General features: G+C 38.7%; 1 protein-coding gene and 1 pseudogene across 2 annotated transcripts; one reads left to right on the forward strand and one right to left on the reverse strand.

Annotated features, from left to right (window-relative positions):
* The first annotated feature begins 1,029 nt into the window (after positions 1-1,029).
* Positions 1,030-4,879, forward strand: LOC311050571 (extracellular calcium-sensing receptor-like; annotated as a pseudogene). The gene is made up of 7 exons: positions 1,030-1,323; positions 1,796-2,077; positions 2,215-2,510; positions 3,069-3,274; positions 3,370-3,591; positions 3,673-3,796; positions 3,963-4,879. The product of its transcript is annotated as an extracellular calcium-sensing receptor-like (transcript).
* Positions 4,880-12,278: 7,399 nt separating this feature from the next.
* On the reverse strand, positions 12,279-18,375 carry LOC311050573 (extracellular calcium-sensing receptor-like; the record flags this gene model as incomplete). The annotated part of the gene is made up of 8 exons (XM_084064658.1): positions 12,279-13,174; positions 13,313-13,436; positions 14,032-14,256; positions 15,082-15,615; positions 16,665-16,856; positions 17,321-17,407; positions 17,613-17,901; positions 18,176-18,375. 8 exons carry the CDS (start codon positions 18,373-18,375, stop codon positions 12,279-12,281), a joined length of 2,547 nt encoding a protein of 848 aa, XP_083920784.1.
* Positions 18,376-20,689: the final 2,314 nt, after the last annotated feature.

Raw genomic sequence — 20,689 nt, forward strand, 5'->3', positions numbered from 1 at the left:
GGGGCTTCATCCATCACAGAGGCTTCCGATGCTACTAAATATGTCCAATGTAAGCTCCAGGGCACCCCACGTCTACCTGCATTTTCCCTAGATGGTGACTACATTATAGGGGGAATTTTCTCCATCCACTACTACATGCACACATTGGTGCATAACTATTCCATATTGCCTGAGCCTCTAAGGTGCACTGGAAGGTTAGTAAAGTGGTGTTGTGAGGCATAAGCGTAAGTTGTAGACAGGATAGAGATGTTTTTTTGTTGTCGTTATTATTATGTAGCCCAGGGGTTGGCAACCTTTTTGACATGAAGTGCCATGTTTTATTAATTTTAGTCAGTGTGCCATGTCAACATTACATTTAATTATAACACCACATACAAACAAAACATTTGATTGTTCATAATATGAACAATCAAACTCTGTTGGAAATATTTTCTAAATGAAAATGTTTCTAAAGAAGAAGAAAGGTTATGTATATTATACATAACCTTTCTTCTTCTTTAGAAACATTTTCTTTCACTGATCAGGATGTACACTGTAATGACCATTAGACTTTTGGGGGCAATAACCCCACCTATCTCTCAGACTCCCTCTCCAGTCAGAGTTCAGAGTTTTAGAATCTTAACTAAAATCCTCTCTCTCACACTTATGCCATTGTGCCAGTGATCACCCTCCCCTGTGCCAATGTTGGCACCCGTGCCTAAGGTTGCCTACCCCTGATGTAGCCTATTTGCATGCTGATTGATTGCAAAGAATACGTTTAAAGTTCTTTGTTCTGATAAGACTATCCAATAATAATCTATAACAATGGAAATTTGATGTTGTAAATGGCTGTTGATACACCTGCACACTAGCTGTTAATCTTGTCTGCAAAGATAACGTGTGTGTGTGTGTGTGTGTGTGTGTGTGTGTGTGTGTGTGTGTGTGTGTGTGTGTGTGTGTGTGTGTGTGTGTGTGTGTGTGTGTGTGTGTGTGTGTGTGTGTGTGTGTGTGTGTGTGTGCGCGTGCATGTACGTGCACGCACATACAAGCATGGACACGCGCGAGCTGCGCTTCTCGCGCGCAATGGTCTTCGCCATAGAGGAGATCAACAACAGCTCTGAGCTTCTGCCAGGCATCGTGCTCGGTTACCAAATACACGACTCCTGCGCCTCTGTCCCTGTGGCTGTGCAGACGGCACTGCAGCTGACCAATGGCCTGCATCCTGTGTTTCAAACCGGCGAAAGGTGTTCGCAATCCGGTATGATAACGGCTGTTGTTGGCGAGTCTGGATCCACGCCATCCATCAGCATGTCGCGTATCTTTGGGCCTTTTCACATTCCACAAGTAAATTGCTCTATAACAGTGGTTCTCAAACGTTTTCATTTCAAGGACCCCCAAAAGGGCCCAAATGATTAGCCCATGGAATTGGCCAGGGTCTCCCATCTGAACATTTTTGTTTAATTTTTGATTTTGTGCCAAAGATCCCCATAGAAGATTTGTTCAAATGTCAAGATTTTTTCTTCAAAAAAACAAGCTCACGATGTGTTGTGAGCTTGTAGATCGGCTGTTTTCAAATAGCCGATATAGGATTAAAGTGGTTTTGATGCTATATCAAAAACTTTTGCTGGGGACCCCCTGGAACCCCCTTAAGGGGGACATGTCAGTACAGTATCATGTCAGCATCATGGTCGGTATCATGTCAGTACCATGATCAGTATCATGGTCAGTAACCACTGCTCTATAATCACAGACAAATGTAAATGCTGAGGTCATTATTGTCTTAAACTATCTTAACTTTTAACTGTCTAATTTGAAGGTGAGCCACTTCGCCACGTGTGCATGCCTGAGTGATAAGCAGCAGTATCCGACCTTCTTCAGAACCATTCCGAGTGACCAGTTCCAAGCAGATGCTCTGGCCAAGCTTGTGAAACACTTTGGCTGGACTTGGATAGGTGCTGTCCGCTCCGACTCGGACTACGGTAATAATGGCATGGAGTCCTTTCTAGATGCGGCGCGCAAAGAAGGCATCTGCGTAGAATACTTTCTATCGAAGTCAGCCACGCAGCCAAATTCGACGAGTGGCTGATGTTATCCGCAGGTTCATAAAATCATTGGTCCTATATTATATCCTCCTCAAACTAAGACATTAACACATTTGTCATTAAACTTTAAACTAACATTCAATGTCCAAATATTCCATCATAACATATTGGCTACTAACCCATCACTCCGCAGGTCAACAGCCATGGTTGTGGTGGCATTTACAGCTTCTGGTGACATGAGGATCCTGCTGGAGGAGTTGGCTCGCCATCCTTCTCCACCTCGCCAGTGGATAGGCAGTGAGTCATGGATAACTGACCCAGAAATGCTTAGGTTCAGCTCATGTGCTGGAGCCATTGGATTTGGCATTCAGCGATCTGTGATCCCAGGGTTGAGAGATTTCCTCTTGGATCTCTCTCCCGCTAAAGTTTTTGGTTCCACAACGCTTACTGAGTTTTGGGAGGGTGCATTCAACTGCCAGCTAGAAAAAAGTGAGATGATTGTGTCAAAAACGTACGATTATGACAACCAAGTGCAAGTCCAAATACTGTGGCCTAGCTGGCCTGATGCAACATTAATTAAAAAAACATAAAATGTTTATACATAACAAACTGAGCTATTTATGACTACACTGTATGTTTGATCCAAAGCATTATTCTACCCATGAATGCTACCAATGAACACTGAAATGCTTTGTTATTTGTTTCATACTTTACTCAACTAGACAGCACAGCACACATAGATTACATTAGCTGAAGAGGGATGTGTGCAGCAAATTAATGTGCATGATAAATAAATAAACTGCCGAAAAATGACCAGACATTAATTAATAACACAAGTTACAACAACAAATAAATGTGTTGTTTTTTTACACACAAACAGACTGTTTCTGTTTGTGTGTAAAAAAACAACACATTTATTTGAATACACTACAGTATATGAGATAAATGAAAATGGGCTGTGGTGTGCATTTGCAAACCCCTGGAAAATGTATGATTTCTGTGACAATCTTTTAGCATTGTGATGTACACATGCAACTCTGTTTTCAGGTGATGGGACAGAGAAGAGAGCGTGTGATGGAACTGAGGATATGCACCAGCTCCAGAGCCCATACACAGACACAGCTCAGCTCAGAGTCACCAACATGGTGTATAAGGCTGTTTATGCCATAGCACATGCCCTCCACAATGTGGTGTGTCGGGAGAGAAACTCCACAATTCATTGTGACAGATTCACCAGTATAAAGCCCAAGCAGGTCAATTAAACTGTATAGAGTACATTAAAGTCTTAAGGCTTATGATGTTTTTGTTAATACCTCAACCCACTCTTTTAATTTTCATATACATGCAGGTTCTGGAACAGCTGAAGACAGTTAATTTCTCTCGTAACAGTTATCGGGTCTCGTTTGATGCCAATGGGGATCCTGTGGCCACTTATGAGCTAGTGAACTGGCAGAGAGGTGAGAACGGTGACATGACATTTGTGACAGTGGGGCATTATGATGCATCTCTGCCACTTGGCGAGGAGTTCTTCATGAGCAGGAACATAATCTGGGCACCGGGTGGTACACAGGTAGGGGAAACGTTTCAATAATTCAACAAGTCTGAAATTCAGTCAGTTTTATCTGTGTGACTGCCTGTCTGCATGTGCTAGGTGCCCGTGTCGGTGTGCAGTGAGAGCTGTCCTCCAGGAACGCGTAAAGTCCTACAAAAAGGAAAACCAGTCTGTTGCTATGACTGTATACCATGTGCTGAGGGAGAGATCAGCAATATTACAAGTATATTGCACTTGCTTACTCGCAAATTTAATGTAATATGAGAAAAAAACTGAATAATCCAGTAAAACAGTAAAATCCTCAGTTGACCCTGAATTGGTCCATTTTCTCACTCTGAAGAGTTAAATTAACAGAAGATTTTCCTGTGCATTTTCTCTCATATAAATAGATTCCCCTGACTGTTTCTCCTGCCCTGAGGAGTTCTGGCCAAATGCCCAGAGAGACCTGTGTCTCCCCAAGTCTGTTGAATTTCTCTCCTTCCACGAGGCCTTGGGAATTGTTTTGACCACGTTTTCGATTAGTGGTGCCTGCTTGGCTATGGCCATGGCAGCCGTGTTCTTCCGTCACAGGGCAACTGCCATCGTCAGGGCCAACAACTCTGAGCTTAGCTTCCTGCTGCTGTTCTCCTTGACTCTGTGTTTCCTGTGTTCTCTGACCTTCATTGGCCGTCCCTCTGACTGGTCCTGTATGCTGCGACACACAGCATTTGGGATCACCTTTGTTCTTTGCATCTCTTGTGTTCTGGGGAAAACTATAATGGTGTTAATGGCCTTCAAGGCAACACTTCCAGGCAGTAATGTCATGAGATGGTTTGGACCTGTACAGCAGAGAATGACTGTGGTGTCGTTTACATTTGTTCAAGCTTTGATATGTACCATTTGGTTGGTTTTGAAGCCACCTTTCCCCATTAAAAACCTGAGCACATACAAGGAGAGAATCATTCTAGAATGTGACCTGGGCTCAGCTATAGGGTTCTGGGCTGTTTTGGGGTACATCGGACTGATGTCTGTCTTTTGCTTTGTGTTGGCTGTTCTAGCTCGGAAACTGCCTGATAACTTTAATGAAGCTAAATATATCACCTTCAGCATGCTGATATTCTGTGCTGTGTGGATTGCCTTTATCCCAGCTTATGTCAGCTCTCCTGGGAAGTTCACAGTAGCCGTAGAAATATTTGCGATTCTGGCCTCAAGTTTTGCATTAATACTATGTATATTTGCTCCAAAATGTTTCATAATCTTATTCAGACCAGAAAAGAACACCAAAAAACATATGATGAGTAAAAATCCCACAACAGACTATACATAATCAATCAAATATTTCATGTAAAGGTCAATAGAGCTCTTTTCCAAAGGGACCTGACACATCTCTTGTTAATAAATACAGATTGTCTCTAAACTTAATATGTTATTGTGTATTAAGCATGACTGAATGGGAAATGTTGTGAACACAGCAGAAAATGTGTAATTATCTTTTAAGTCAGTTGTCTTATAAGTCAGTCATATTTGACCATCATATAGTTTATAGATACTGATATAATGTTAATACATATGTTCACCCCTTTTGTTATTCGATTAAATATGTTGTATATTTAAGGTATGTTGTATAACTTTAAGGTATTAAAGTAAGGAATATGCTTGAATCAGCCTCATGGTGATTCAAGTCCCTATGGCAGCATGCTACCATTTCCAAACTTGGTCTGTGGACGTAGACCACCAATAGGGACAAGCTGTAATTGTTGAAGCCTCGCCCCCTCTTTCTTTCTATTGGCTGGGCTTTAAACAGCCATAACTCTAGTTTGCGGCATGCTACCGATTCCAAATTTGATTTGTGGACTTAGACCACCAATAGGGACGGCCTGTAATGCTGATGCCCCACCCCCTCTATTTTCCTATTGGCTGTTCTTTAAACAGCCATAACTCCAGCTCCCAGCATGCTACAGGTCTCAAACTTGGTGGGAAGTCCCACAAACTTCCACTTTCACCAAAAATGACCACTTCCGGGTTTTCACTCCATACTTCCAGTTTGTCTGATTGCCTTGAAACTTCACCCACACACTCTCTGAGGGGTGTGGATTTCAATGGTGCAACCCGGAAGTGGATCTGTTCACTTCTGGTTTTACCAGGAAGTGGTCGTAGCAACCCGAAACCCTAAGCAAAACAGACACTCTGTTCCACCTAAATCTCTACACCTTATATTCTTCATTGATCGGTGTCCCCCAGTCTGTACTTGGCCTCCTTCTTTTTGTCCCTCTACACCAAATCTGCTTAAAATCTCTGATCTACAAGCTCACAACATGTTGTGTTGCAATGCATTGTGATCTTGTAGTTCGTCAATTTACAGTATGCCAAATGTCAAAACGGTGAGACTGATGTACAGTTTCAGTACTCCACAGGAGCACCGGTTTATTATAACAACTGAACAGGATGGTAGCAGAATGAATGAAACAACAACACATGCGATCAGGGTCTAACAAGCTTGACTAGCTCGGATGCCGGCTCTTTTTAGTGACGTCACATCTGGTTGAGGTAGCCTTCCTATTGGTTACCACGTCTTCATTCAACCAGTATAATCCAATACCTTGACACCAAATGTTTGCCTATTTTTGACAAATGTTCACCCATTAGGACCAGATTGGGACACTAGCGTTCCCTTTGGTTAAATAATATTTGTGGGATCGCTAAAGCGATCACACTAATGTTATTGTCACTATTTGTGGGATCGCTAAAGCGATCACACTAATGTTATCTTGCATATTTGTGGGATCGCTAAAGCGATCACACTAATGTTATCTTGCATATTTATTATTATTATTCCCCCCTTTTTTGGCCCCTAACTAGTCCTTCATACTTTTAGCTGCAAACTCCGTTCCAACTCTTCAACGTTCGGCCTACTCAGGACATGTCGGCTTACATTCAAATTTTTGAAATCATTTGTACTTTTAGAGATATTGCACTTTTTACTTCTAAAAAAAGCCCATTCATTTCAATGGGGAAATTCATACTTTTAGCTAGAAACTCCGTTCCAACTCTATAACGTTCAGCCTACTTAGGACATATTGGCTACCATTTGAATTTTTGAAATAATTTGTACTTTTAGAGATATTTCACTTTTTACTGCTAAAACAATCCCATTCATTTCAATGGAGAAATGCTATTTAGCCACAGTGGAGCCTAGCAACTGCTTATTATACCCTAACAACACCATATTAGAGCCTAGCAACCACCTATTATACCCTAGCAACCACTTATTACACCCTAGCAACCACCGTTTTACCCTAGCAACCACCTTTTGTACCCTAGCAACCGCATATTAGACCATATAAACTGCATATTAAACCTTAGCAACCCCCTATTAGACCCTAGCAACCACGTATTACACCCTAGCAACCACCTGTTTACCCTAGCAACCACCCGTTTTACCCTAGCAACCACCTGTTTTACCCTAGCAACCACCAATTAGACCCTAGCAACCACCTATTAGACCCTAGCAACCGCTTATTAGGCCCTAGCAACCACCTGTTTTACCCTAGCAACCACCTGTTTTACCCTAGCAACCACCTATTAGACCCTAGCAACCGCCTATTAGACCCTAGCAACCGCCTATTAGAACCTAGCTATCACTGTTTTACCCTAAAGAAATACATTTTACACTATTCAACACTGCCAACACTATAAAAACTTTTAACACTAATACTTTAACACCTTTCAAACCTTTCACACCTTTCACACCTTTCAAACCTTTCAAACCTTTAGAACCTTTCAAACCTTTAGAACTTTTAGAACCTTTAGAACCTTTCAAACCTTTAGAACCTTTCAAACCATTCAAACCTTTAGAACCTTTCAAACCTTTAGAACATTTCAAACCTTTCAAACCTTTCAAACCTTTCAAACTTTTCAAACCTTTCAAACCTTTCAAACCTTTCAAATCTTTCAAACCTTTTGAACCTTTCAAATTTTCAAACCTTTCAAACATTTCAAACCTTTCAAACTTTTCAAACCCTTCAAACCCTTCAAACCTTTCAAATCTTTCAAACTTTTCAAACCTATAACACTACTAACACTATCAATACTCAATACCTGCAACATTCTTAGCGATCCCACACTGTTTCTTCAGGAACAGTACTTTCTAGTTATTATTATTCCCCCCTTTTTTGGCCCCTAACTAGTCCTTCATACTTTTAGCTACAAACTCCGTTCCAACTCTTCAACGTTCGGCCTACTCAGGACATGTCGGCTTACATTCAACTTTTTGAAATAATTTGTACTTTTAGAGATATTGAACTTTTTACTTCTAAAAAAAGCCCATTCATTTCAATGGGGAAATTCATACTTTTAGCTAGAAACTCCGTTCCAACTCTATAACGTTCGTTTTTTTCCGAACTTTTTTTTTTTCCCAAAATTTTTTTTTTTCCAATTTTTTTTTTTCCAATTTTTTTTTTTCCAAAAATTTTTTTTTTCCAAAATTTTTTTTTTTTCCAAATTATTTTTTTTCCAAAATTTTTTTTTTTCAAAAATATTTTTTTTCCAAATTTTTTTTTTTTCCAAAATGTTTTTTTTCCTAACTTTTTTTTTTTCAGATTTTTTTTTCTTTCCAAATTCAAACCTTTAGAACTTTTAGAACCTTTAGAACCTTTCAAACCTTTCAAACCTTTCAAACCTTTAGAACCTTTAGAACTTTTCAAACCTTTCAAACCTTTAGAACCTTTCAAACCTTTCAAACCTTTCAAACCTTTAGAACTCTTAGAACCTTTAGAACCTTTCAAACCTTTAGAACCTTTAGAACCTTTAGAACCTTTAGAACCTTTCAAACCTTTCAAACCTTTAGAACCTTTAGAACCTTTCAAACCTTTAGAACCTTTAGAACCTTTAGAACCTTTCAAACCTTTAGAACCTTTCAAACCTTTCAAACTTTTCAAACCCTTCAAACCCTTCAAACCTTTCAAACCCTTCAAACCTTTCAAACTTTTCAAACCCTTCAAACCCTTCAAACCCTTCAAACCTTTCAAACTTTTCAAACACTTTTATAACACTACTAACACTATCAATACTCAATACCTGCAACATTCTTAGCGATCCCACACTGTTTCTTCAGGAACAGTACTTTCTAGTTGTGGGATCGCTAAAGCGATCACACTAATGTTATCTTGCATATTTATTATTATTATTCCCCCCTTTTTTGGCCCCTAACTAGTCCTTCATACTTTTAGCTACAAACTCCGTTCCAACTCTTCAACGTTCGGCCTACTCAGGACATGTCGGCTTACATTCAACTTTTTGAAATAATTTGTACTTTTAGAGATATTGCACTTTTTACTTCTAAAAAAAACCCATTCATTTCAATGGGGAAATTCATACTTTTAGCTAGAAACTCCGTTCCAACTCTATAACGTTCAGCCTACTTAGGACATATTGGCTACCATTTGAATTTTTGAAATAATTCAAATGGGAAAAAAAGTTTTTTCCAAAACTTTTTTTTTTCAGAATTTTTTTTTTTTCAAAAAAAAAATTTTTTCATAATTTTTTTTTTTTTCAAATTTTTTTTTTTCAATTTTTTTTTTTTTCCAAAAATTTTTTTTTTTCAGATTTTTTTTTTTTTTTTAAAAAAAATTTTTTTCAGATTTTTTTTTTTTTCAAGAATTTTTTTTTTCCAAAGATTTTTTTTTACAACATTTTTTTTTTCCAAAACTTTTTTTTTTCAGATTTTTTTTTCTTTTTCAGATTTTTTTTTCCTAACTTTTTTTTTTCAGATTTTTTTTTTCTTTCCAAATTCAAACCTTTCAAACCTTTAGAACTTTTAGAACCTTTCAAACCTTTCAAACCTTTAGAACTTTTCAAACCTTTCAAACCTTTCAAACCTTTCAAACCTTTCAAACCTTTCAAACCTTTCAAACCTTTCAAACCTTTAAAACGTTTCAAACCTTTAGAACCTTTCAAACCTTTAGAACTTTTAGAACCTTTAGAACCTTTAGAACCTTTCAAACCTTTCAAACCTTTCAAACCTTTAGAACCTTTAGAACCTTTAGAACCTTTAGAACCTTTCAAACCTTTAGAACCTTTCAAACCATTAGAACCTTTAGAACTTTTAGAACCTTTAGAACCTTTAGAACCTTTAGAACCTTTCAAACCTTTAGAACCTTTCAAACCATTCAAACCTTTAGAACCTTTAGAACCTTTGAAACCTTTGAAACCTTTCAAACCTTTCAAACCTTTCAAACCTTTCAAACCTTTAGAACCTTTCAAACCTTTCAAACCTTTCAAACCTTTCAAACCTTTAGAACCTTTCAAACCTTTCAAACCTTTCAAACTTTTCAAACTTTTCAAACCCTTCAAACCCTTCAAACCCTTCAAACTTTTCAAACCTATAACACTACTAACACTATCAATACTCAATACCTGCAACATTCTTAGCGATCCCACACTGTTTCTTCAGGAACAGTACTTTCTAGTTATTATTATTATATATTTATTCCGCCCGTTTTTTGGCACCTAACTAGTCCTTCATACTTTTAGCTACAAACTCCGTTCCAACTCTTCAACGTTCGGCCTACTCAGGACATGTCGGCTTACATTCAACTTTTTGAAATAATTTGTACTTTTAGAGATATTTCACTTTTTACTGCTAAAAAAATCCCATTCATTTCAATGGGGAAATTCATACTTTTAGCTAGAAACTCGGTTCCAACTCTATAACGTTCAGCCTACTTAGGACATATTGGCTACCATTTGAATTTTTGAAATAATTTGTACTTTTAGAGATATTTCACTTTTTACTGCTAAAACAATCCCATTCATTTCAATGGAGAAATGCCATTTAGCCACAGTGGAGCCTAGCAACTGCTTATTATACCCTAACAACACCATATTAGAGCCTAGCAACCACCTATTATACCCTAGCAACCACCTATTACACCCTAGCAACCACCATTTTACCCTAGCAACCACCAGTTTCACCCTAGCAACCGCATATTAGACCCTAGCAACCCCCTATTAGACCCTAGCAACCGCCTAATAGGCCCTAGCAACCACCTGTTTTACCCTAGCAACCACCTATTAGACCCTAGCAACCGCCTATTACACCCTAGCAACCGCCTATTAGACCCTAGCTATCACTGTTTTACCCTAAAAAAAATACATTTTACACTATTCAACACTGCCAACACTTTAAAAACTTTTAACACTAATACTTTAACACCTTTCACACCTTTCAAACCTTTAGAACCTTTCAAACCTTTAGAACCTTTCAAACCTTTAGAACTTTTAGAACCTTTAGAACCTTTAGAACCCTTAGAACCCTTAGAACCTTTTGAACCTTTAGAACCTTTCAAACCTTTAGAACCTTTCAAACCTTTCAAACTTTTCAAACCCTTCAAACCCTTCAAACCCTTCAAACCTTTCAAACTTTTCAAACCTATAACACTACTAACACTATCAATACTCAATACCTGCAACATTCTTAGCGATCCCACACTGTTTCTTCAGGAACAGTACTTTCTAGTTTAAATTGATTTTCACTTGCAATTTTGCCCTTTGAGGCCAAAAATGTCAGTGGAAATCTGTTTTTTCAAATCAGCCTCATGGTGGCGCTATAACAGGCCGATTTTGTTTTTACCTACAGTATAACTGCACCGATCTGTGTAAAACTTTGTACATGCACTCCCTAGAGGCCAAGGAAAAACCTTTGCCCTGCATTTTTCACATCTGCCTTTTATAGCGCCACCAGGAGGCCGACTTGTATATAAAAAAAATAAAGATATTACTTCTTCAGATTGTATCCAAATTTCATGTGATCAAGACGGATCTGTTATATTTTTCATATTCCATCCTGATTGGCTAAGACTGACATCTAAAGTTTGCAGGAGTAGCCCGTTTTGAACAAATTGCTTCAAACTTGAACACAGTGTCCGATTGCGGTTAAACTTTGCACGCACATTTGCACCACGTTGAGGAACAAATGCCACCCTTTGAACATTGCCCCATTAAAACGCCACCAGGAGGCAGATTTTTGCTAACTATTCTTTTTAAATATTACTCCTACTATTGTCGTCCAAACATCACGCAAATCGGTACACATTATCTCTTTTTGTCATGTGTTATTCACATTCCAGCCTGATTGGCGAATTCCGAATATTGCTGGTCCACACTACCTACCTGACCTGCCGGACACCTGTGCTCCGAGGAGCACTTTTCTAGTTTTATATTTAATTTGGCTCCTCGTGTTACTTATATGCGATAATGCGAACAGTGCAAATTTACTCCATCAAGAAGTGGTGATGTTACTTCCTGTGAACCTTCAATCAACCGGTTATTACAATGTACTTTTCAGTTATTTGAATGACTTTTATTAGACATGGACTAATAAACTAATATGAACTTTTAAAACAGGGATTAACAACATGTTTCTGTCTTTATTGTAAAGTGAATATAAAATTGATGATATGATACATGTACACAATAACAGTTTTATATTTGATTAAATAATATAAAATATATTCAATAAGAAAATATCTAAACTACTATACAGTAAAGTAAAACTCTCCATGCAATAACGGTTACTCTCTGCTTCTTTGTAAACTGAAATAGTTTATAATATGTAATAGTACCATAATATATGTTATATAAACCAGAAGATATTAATTAAGAAACAACTTTTCAACTTTGACTGTAATATTTAACCTTTTTAAAATATGTGGTTTCACTCAGTATTATTATTTTTTCCCCATGAGATGTTGCTTAGTATTCTGTTCTGGTTTCAATAGAATAATGTAACACTTTGGAGCAAACAGGCAGACCAGCAGGCCAAAGCTGGAAGCCAGAATAGCGAATGTCTCCACTGCATCTGCATAATTCCCGGGAGAACTGATATACGCAGGTATGAATGCTACCCACACAGCACAGAAGATCAACATGCTAAACGTTATGAACTTGGCCTCATTGAAGTTGCCAGGCAGTTTCCGAGCCAGAAAGGCCAAAACAAAGCACAGAAGGGCTAACAGGCCAATGTAACCTAGAACACACCAAAAGGCTAGGCTGGACCCCACACTGCATTCTAGTATGATTTTAGAAACTTCATGCTGCATATTTCTGTAAGGGATGGGTGGGGCGTCAATGAGCCAGGCAGCACAGATGACCACCTGAACCAGGGTGCATGTGAATATAATGGCTCTCTGCTGTCTGGGCCCCAACCATTTCATGATGTTATTTCCAGGCCTGGTGGCAGTGAACACAGCCAAGACTACTAGAGTCTTGCCTAGAATGCAGGAGATGCAAAGGGAGAATGTAATGCTGAATGCTGTGTGACGCAGCATGCAGGACCAGGAGGTTGGTTTCCCAATGAACACCAGTGCACACAGGAAGCACAAGGTCAGGGAAAGCAGGATGAAGAAACTGAGCTCAGAGTTGTTCACACGGACAATGGCTGTGTTCCTGTGATAGAGGAAGATTGTCAGGACAGCTATGGTGAGGCAGGCACCCACCACAGCGATCACTGTCAGGGCTATCCCTAATGTATCATAGCCCAAGTACTCCACTCTCTTGAGGATGCATGTTGTTCTCTCTGTGTTTGACCAGAATTCCTCAGGACAAACTGTGCAGTCTATAGAATCTATAAAGAAAAGACAGAGTGAGGCATAGTAAAAGGTTTTATCGTCCATACCTGGTTCTTTCAAATATTAAGTCAATGCCAGACAGGCCAAATTTCAGTTATTGCCATATTATCAAGACAAATACAAGTACAACTCACCTGTCTGATTACTAATTTTACCGCTGTCACATGGTACACAGTCAAAGCAGCACACAGGCTGACCACGACGAACAGCCTTCCTGGATCCTGGGTGACAGCTGGTGCTGCACACAGACACAGGTACCTGATCGGGGGGACAACGATATGTCACATATGTGGCTCAAATGTTGCCTCTTTCTATTGGGGAAAAGCCTTTTAGTTTACTTTTTTTTTGCCCCAATATTTATGGGATACAGATGGGATACATGGCTGTTGCACTTTCAAATTGCAAGCTTCATGATTTCATTGGGTGCTGCAGATCATCTAAAACCTAAGAAATCCTAAAAAGGAAGCACATTGTTTCAACTTGCATAGTCTGAGTGTGACTTTTGTTTTGAAAAATGTATATAAACGTTCAATATATTTTGGATAAATTCCTGCTTCTCAAATTCTTATTGTTCTGCCATGAATGTGCCATAAATCATCATTAGCCTGTTTTGCGTATGTTTAAATTAATGTTGCAGTTTATGTTAAATACATACTATACAGTAGTTCTGTACCCATACTGAATAAAACAGTAATATATGTGATATTCAGGTCAGATGGCAACCTCCTGATGGTGTCAAAGTCATCATATCTAATCTAGATTAACCTGTTGACCTGACTTACCTCCATCTCAACCTACAGAACTTCAACAGTTGACATCTGATGTAGGTAAATACACAGTGTGAGCGGCTTGCCTTGCTCTGATGCCCCGCCCATGTGATCTTTTCCTCGTGGATAACCAGCTCCGTCCCTGCATCCTTGGTGCCGTCAAATAACCCCACGTTGACAAACTCAATGTTACCCCCTGTGCCCCTCTGCCAGTTGATGACGTCATAGTAGGGTATGGAGTCGCCTTTCAGGTCAAAGTTCACCTCATCCCCAGCCATGCTGAATGCCACCTCCTGGAGATAGTACTGGAGCTGGGGAAAAAGCAATAATGTTTTTTTTTTTTTTTTTCAATTAAACTAAAGTTATTTTTGATATAATCTTTCACTGGTATATTTTGTATTTTGTGTGGTATATTATGTGTTTTTGCCAACTTCTCTAAACACCATTTAATCTGGCATATGGCATTTTGTTTTATAAAGCAATTTTGGGTCATGGATGGGATGGTCGACTTTTTAACACCATTTTTATTCGCAAGTGTCTGCTCCAGACACTCCGCCAAAATGAGGTAGACACCAGAAATGTACTGGAAATGTATTTATCTATGTAGGCTACTAGCATTAATAAATACAGTTTCTGACAACGTGTTGTTGCATTGATCCACGCAGTAGGACTTTGAGTAGGACGTTACACAGTAGGACTTTAAGTAGCATTAATAGCATTAATTTACAAATAAAAAAAAACATAAAAGGTGGAATATGGAGATACAAGGTTTTTGCCTGACAGCAACGAAATGGTGTGCCAAGGCACATTGGTCATTGGTGTACCAATGTGGTGTACCAGATGTGCCTTGGGATTTTGTGACAACCACTTTATTATTGCAGTACACTACACTAAACAAGGTTATTCATCTTTTATTTGTATTTACTATATCAGTACTTTGTGCGCACTCATTTCCCAATACAGAGGTGAAATATAATTAAACTGCTTTCAACCTGGCGTCCCTATTTTGGGCCTGCAGGTGAAAATGTTAAAATATGAATATATATATATTTCATATGTTTCACTTAATGTAAAAAAATCTTTCCCATTGGTGAGCCTTGGACATAAAAAGTTACAGTATCAAATAGGATGCATACCTGCCAGGGATGTATGTCGTTGTTCTGAGCACATGAGCCGTTATAGAAGGGCCCTCTGCCTGGTGTACACAAGAGGAGGTTGTGCAGGGAATGTGCAATTGCATAAACAGCTTTGTAGACATTGTAGGCCACCCTGGGACTCGAGGTATTCATATAGGCTGAATGCTGCTCCACCAGAGTTTCTTGCCCTGAACAGGGCGCCAACGGCGAGCCATAGGAGGGCGATGGCGAGCAACCATACAGAGCCTCCCACAGTTCCTGAACCAGCGTGTTAGAGGGGTACGCTTGAGGATCTACTGTCTGCAGGTATTCTCTAAGGCCTGGGATGTGGCCTTGTCGGATGCCAAAGCCGATGGTTCCTCCCAGGTAGGGGTAGTACTCACGCCCTGCGAAGACGGAGGCTGTGACCCAGGCCTCACTGGCCACCCATTGAAGCACTGGCATGTTCTGCTCCATGTAGTCCTTCAGGAAAGGGGTCATTTCTCCCTCAGCTGAAAACACAACCACCACCGTAGATCCGGAGCTACGCATCACCTTTTATGAAGAATGACCGGGTGTGAGAGGAGGGCAAGGTTATTATAGTTAACTCAAACTATCAAAAGAACTAAAACTAGAATATAATTGTTTGAATAAAAAAACGAGGCTTTAAAGAAAATTATAACAAATAAACTGTAGCTTTTTTTTTTAAACTGTAGCATTTACAAAACAAACTAAAACTAACTGAAATCATATCCTTAGCTTTAGTCTTTGTCAGCATAAGCATATTTTCAAACATTTTCAACAATCTTGAAAAATTGTGAAAATAGCAGATCTACAAGAGCTTTCCATCACTACAAGAGCTATAAGACCTACAACAGCAGTTTCTAGATCTTTTTGAATGACAAATACCCCATATTTCAATAAATAATAAATAAATAAAAACTTTTTGAAAACAAATCAAAACTAAACTGAAATTGATAACAAAAAGTCAAAACGAAATTATAATTAAAAAAACTATTGAAAAATGCTTACTATAATAACCGTGGAGAAGGGAAGAAGGAAGATAATGACATTGACCAGGGGGAAAAATAAAACCACCCTCATCCCTAAATTCAATTCATTATTATGGTGTACTTAAAATCCTTGTTTTATGTGATGACCTTGTTACCCTTGCATATGCTTTTGTGCCCTCAAACAATTGACAATACCGGGGCCAAGTGGTCTTGCCCCTAACATGATGAATTTCCATGCCTGATGCAGATTAAACAGCAGCATTAAAATTCAGTAGGATTTAACCACTGAATTTGGAGGATGTAACAGGCAAAAAGTTAAATAAATATAAATTCATAAAATGTAGAAAATATTTTGAAAATCTACAAGCTCACAACTAGCCAAGTTAAGTTTATATTTTAGTACACACAGTGGTTTTCGTTTCTGTCTGTGATCTATAATGGACCAGAATGGAAACAAGCCTCTGGCTTTTTGTGTCATCCATTTGGTATGTTTTTAACTTGATCAATCAGTCATTACATTCCAATTTCTATCTTCATCTTTCATCTATCTTTCGTTGTGCCACATTGTTGTTTTTTTCAGCATCTCTTTACCTGCATAATCTCCAGGGCCTTTCGGCGGTTGTAAAATAGGGGAATCATCTCTTGATAGGCTACACACACTCTGGTGCCCTTTAATTCTCTAAGCAGGCCCAGTACGGCAAAGCGACCATATTCATGGTCCCCCCGCAGTAAACCCACCCAGGTCCAGTTGAAGCGCAGCAGAAGCTGGGCAATGGCTTTGACCTGAGATCAGTAAAAAAAAAATGTATGTCCAAAATTATTATTTTTCAGGAAATAGAAAAAAGAACCTGTGTTTCAATGGATCCAATGGCATAGCCTTTATTTAAACTCTGAGTACATTCGAGGGGCAGGTCCTAATTTCCAATGTAGCCTAGGTACAAATTTGGTTATTATTTAGTCAAAAGTATTTAGTTAATACTTTTCATTGGTTCAATATTTAGAAAACCCACAGGCAGATTTAACCACTGTCCCTTTCACTTTAACAATGTTTCAGAAAAAACAAAAATAGCATGATCTATACAAGCTCTATTTTCTGCTATTGATTGATACTCTTAGTACAGCATTCATGTACAAAAGAAAAACATCAAATGTTGAAATATAGGCCGGACATCAACGATTTGTATGTTTAGTTATGTGATGTTTGCTTTGACAACTGCTCATCAAACCTAATATCCATCCGCTCTCACCTGATAGTCATCATTAGGGATCACTCTGAAGAATGTGGGATACTTTCTCCTGTCACTGAGACATGCACAGGATGAAAAATAGCTGATCTGGGACAGAAGTAAAAAGAAACAGTTGCTAGTGCAGGGAATATAGTCATAATATACATCTAGGCATTTAGCAGACGCTCTTATACAGGGTGACTTAGAAAGTGCCATACAACATGGTTCAAGTTTCACATGGGGGGGTGTCTGAGATCCAAATGGCAATCGCTGTATTTTATTACCGATTACAAAGCAACATTATTAACCCTACCATTGGGATCCTGAAGGGCTGCAGGATTCTTGACACCACAATGGACTGAGCAGAACCAGATTCTCCAATGACAGCGAGGAGAGGGGGAGCACCAGGACACTTGGGTGAATTGACCTCATGCAGTCCATTCAGCACAGCCAGAGCAGCCCTCTGACCCGTCAGAGGATAAGCACACGAATCAAAGATTTTATAACCAAGAGTGTGATTGGGCAATATCTCTTCACTCTGGTTGATCTCCTCAACTGCCAGCCTCATAGTCTGAGCCCAGCGGAAAGCCCTAGGATCAAATCTACCATACATTGAACACAAGTGGGAGAAAAAGATTAATTCAGAAGAGACTGAGGTGTTAGTCTTATCCAGGTGTTTTAGCTTGACATACATATAAAGAGGTTGTGCCTCTTAATGACAATGCCAACCTATTGCTGTGAATAATAATAATAATGTATTAATGGTTAATTGCTTTAAAAACATGAAAATATGCAGGAATGACATGTTTTACTTGTTTTACAATAAGTTAAATTATCCCCTATTTAATTTCACTGCAAATCAACTGTGAAGCTCACCCATTGCATTTGACTGCCGGTGGTCTATAGGTGCTGTTGAGGTCAGGCATCTCCTGGTTGTAGTGAAGGGGGAAGATTCCCCCGATGACATAGTCACCCTCAGCCACGAAGCCTGGCTCAAAGCTGCTTTGCAGAGAGCACTCGTTTGCTGGGGACAGGTCGGAGCTGTAACGGGAACGTGATGTAGCAGTAAAAGTCATAGCATAGACAGGATATAGCAGATGAAATAAGAATAGACAAGTCATTGTGTTATGCGCCCATCTCCAAACAGAGGGAGACAAGGTCAGGAGACAAATTACCTGTATATGTAACGCCTGCTCCACTACAGTATGCATCTCATTACTGATAGAGTGCCACTGGATTGGATATTCCTCTACGTGCATCATGACTAATTCATTATTACATACTAATTAGATTGATTAGAGAGTTCTGATGAATTAATAAATGACAAAGTACATTCAATACTAAAATGACTGAATGATGGAAAAATGTACTGGATCATACTATGGAAGTAGTTCAATGGCTATGTAAGTGCATCATTTGGGTAAAATTACAGCTATGATATGCTGATCTTATGTTACTTAACAATACATTAACCCATTTAAACCGGGAAAGCATCTGCGTCATTTCAGATTTTAGCATGAACTATTAGAAAATAGCAGATATACAAGCTCACAGTGTGTCACTTTGTGCCGCGCTGCGAGCTTGTACATCTGATATTTCTTTTCACATTTTTGAAAAATCTTGAAAGTGTAGTTTTAGTTTAGAAGGCATTTGTAGAATTTGCCTCAGGTCTTTAGGTTAAGTTCTACATGTTTTGTACATGTTTGTGTTAATGGTCACACACAAAAAAAAAGAAAAAAAAGAAAAGAAAGGTCACACACCACATTTCTCAGTTTCTCTCTTCACTGAAGCATGAAGATTATTATCTGTACAGTTAAAGTATAGATTTGTACAGTATAGAACATATGTATTCCCAAAGTGTCTGATATACTGTGTGAAATACTGCCACATGTATTGCTGCCGAAATATTGCATTGATAAACCAAGTATAAGTTTCAAACACAACATTGTAAAAGTATACTGAAGTGTCAACATGTTGATCAACTTCCTCACTACACATCACTCTAAACAGCTGTCACACGCAGTCTTTCTGGAGCCTCAGAGACAGATGGTGTTGTACAGATGAATCATTAACCTCACAGGGGTGTTCCTACTCTTTAATGCCAGGGATTCCCACATTTAATTTCTTTAGGCCATTGATCCCCATTTCAAATAATTATGTCGATATCATATGATGATATTACATGTTTTGTTTTTTTGTTTTCACGTAATGACTTCAGGCATCAGACTGGGACTAATCAGTACAGCCAGAAGAGGGCACATGAGAAACAGATCACTGGTATTCATTGGGGAAGGAAGGTGTAATGTGTAAAGACACAAGATGTAAACATATAACAAAACAATGGTGGCAATTGAGACATGAACCTGAAATCAGCATTATAAATGGATGGAGATGGGATAACACCAAAAATATAATTAATAACATTATTTATGTTACGCTTTAACCTTAAACATTATACATTTATGAATGTGTACTGTACATACATGTAAATTGCCTTCAAGTAAGATATAGCACTTTGACAAATAAGTTTGTTTTTGCAATACACTTTATGGAAGTATAATCAATTTCATTCTCAGAATCTAGCCCTGATTTGTTTGATTATCTGATTCTGTAGGTTAATTGCTTTATGACAGTATTGTACTCAAAGCAACGTGGCCACAAAATGATTACCCAGAACCTAATATTGTTAGTATCCTTCAGAATCCTTAGGCACTGTACTTATTCTGGAGGGCATTTTCCCTATATTCAGACAAAGCTATAGGGCAGAGGTGGAATGGCATTCAACACAGGTCATGACCCATATCACAACTTTAGACCATGTATCCCATGTTAAAACAATATTCCACGATCGATAGCTCAGGCCAAAACAGACACAACTAATTTTGATTAGTTGATAATGCCCTACCCCCAGAATTCAAGGGTCTGATGTCATATCTATCTGGGCGTAACGCTCAGATTTGTGCGGACTAAGTATATAAAAGTCTTGCATTATCTACCTTCTGTGTAGCCAGTGGAAAGTGTGGTTACTCAGATTCAATAACCGAAACATTTAAAATTGGGACACAAGTAGAAGTATTTCGGATTGTTACATTTGAGATTTGTGCAAGTCATGGCATACATTGCTACCAATTTTCTTGTGCTGCTGTGCATTCTTCTCTATAGGGGCAAGATTGGCTCATCTGCCATCCTGACAGATTGCTTTTTCATGGGACAAGAGGAGACAGACAGCCTTTATGAAGATGGAGATGTGGTTCTAGGGGGTTTATTCCCTCTACACTATAGTCCAATATCTACTATTTCAACATATAATTCCAAACCAAATCCTCCTACATATAAGTAGTAAGTAAACATTTAAATGTCTAATATAGGCAATAGTATGTTCATGTGTTT

The sequence above is a fragment of the Gymnoscopelus microlampas genome (assembly GCF_963454915.1).
Source record: "Gymnoscopelus microlampas genome assembly, chromosome: 8".
NCBI lineage: Eukaryota > Metazoa > Chordata > Actinopteri > Myctophiformes > Myctophidae > Gymnoscopelus > Gymnoscopelus microlampas.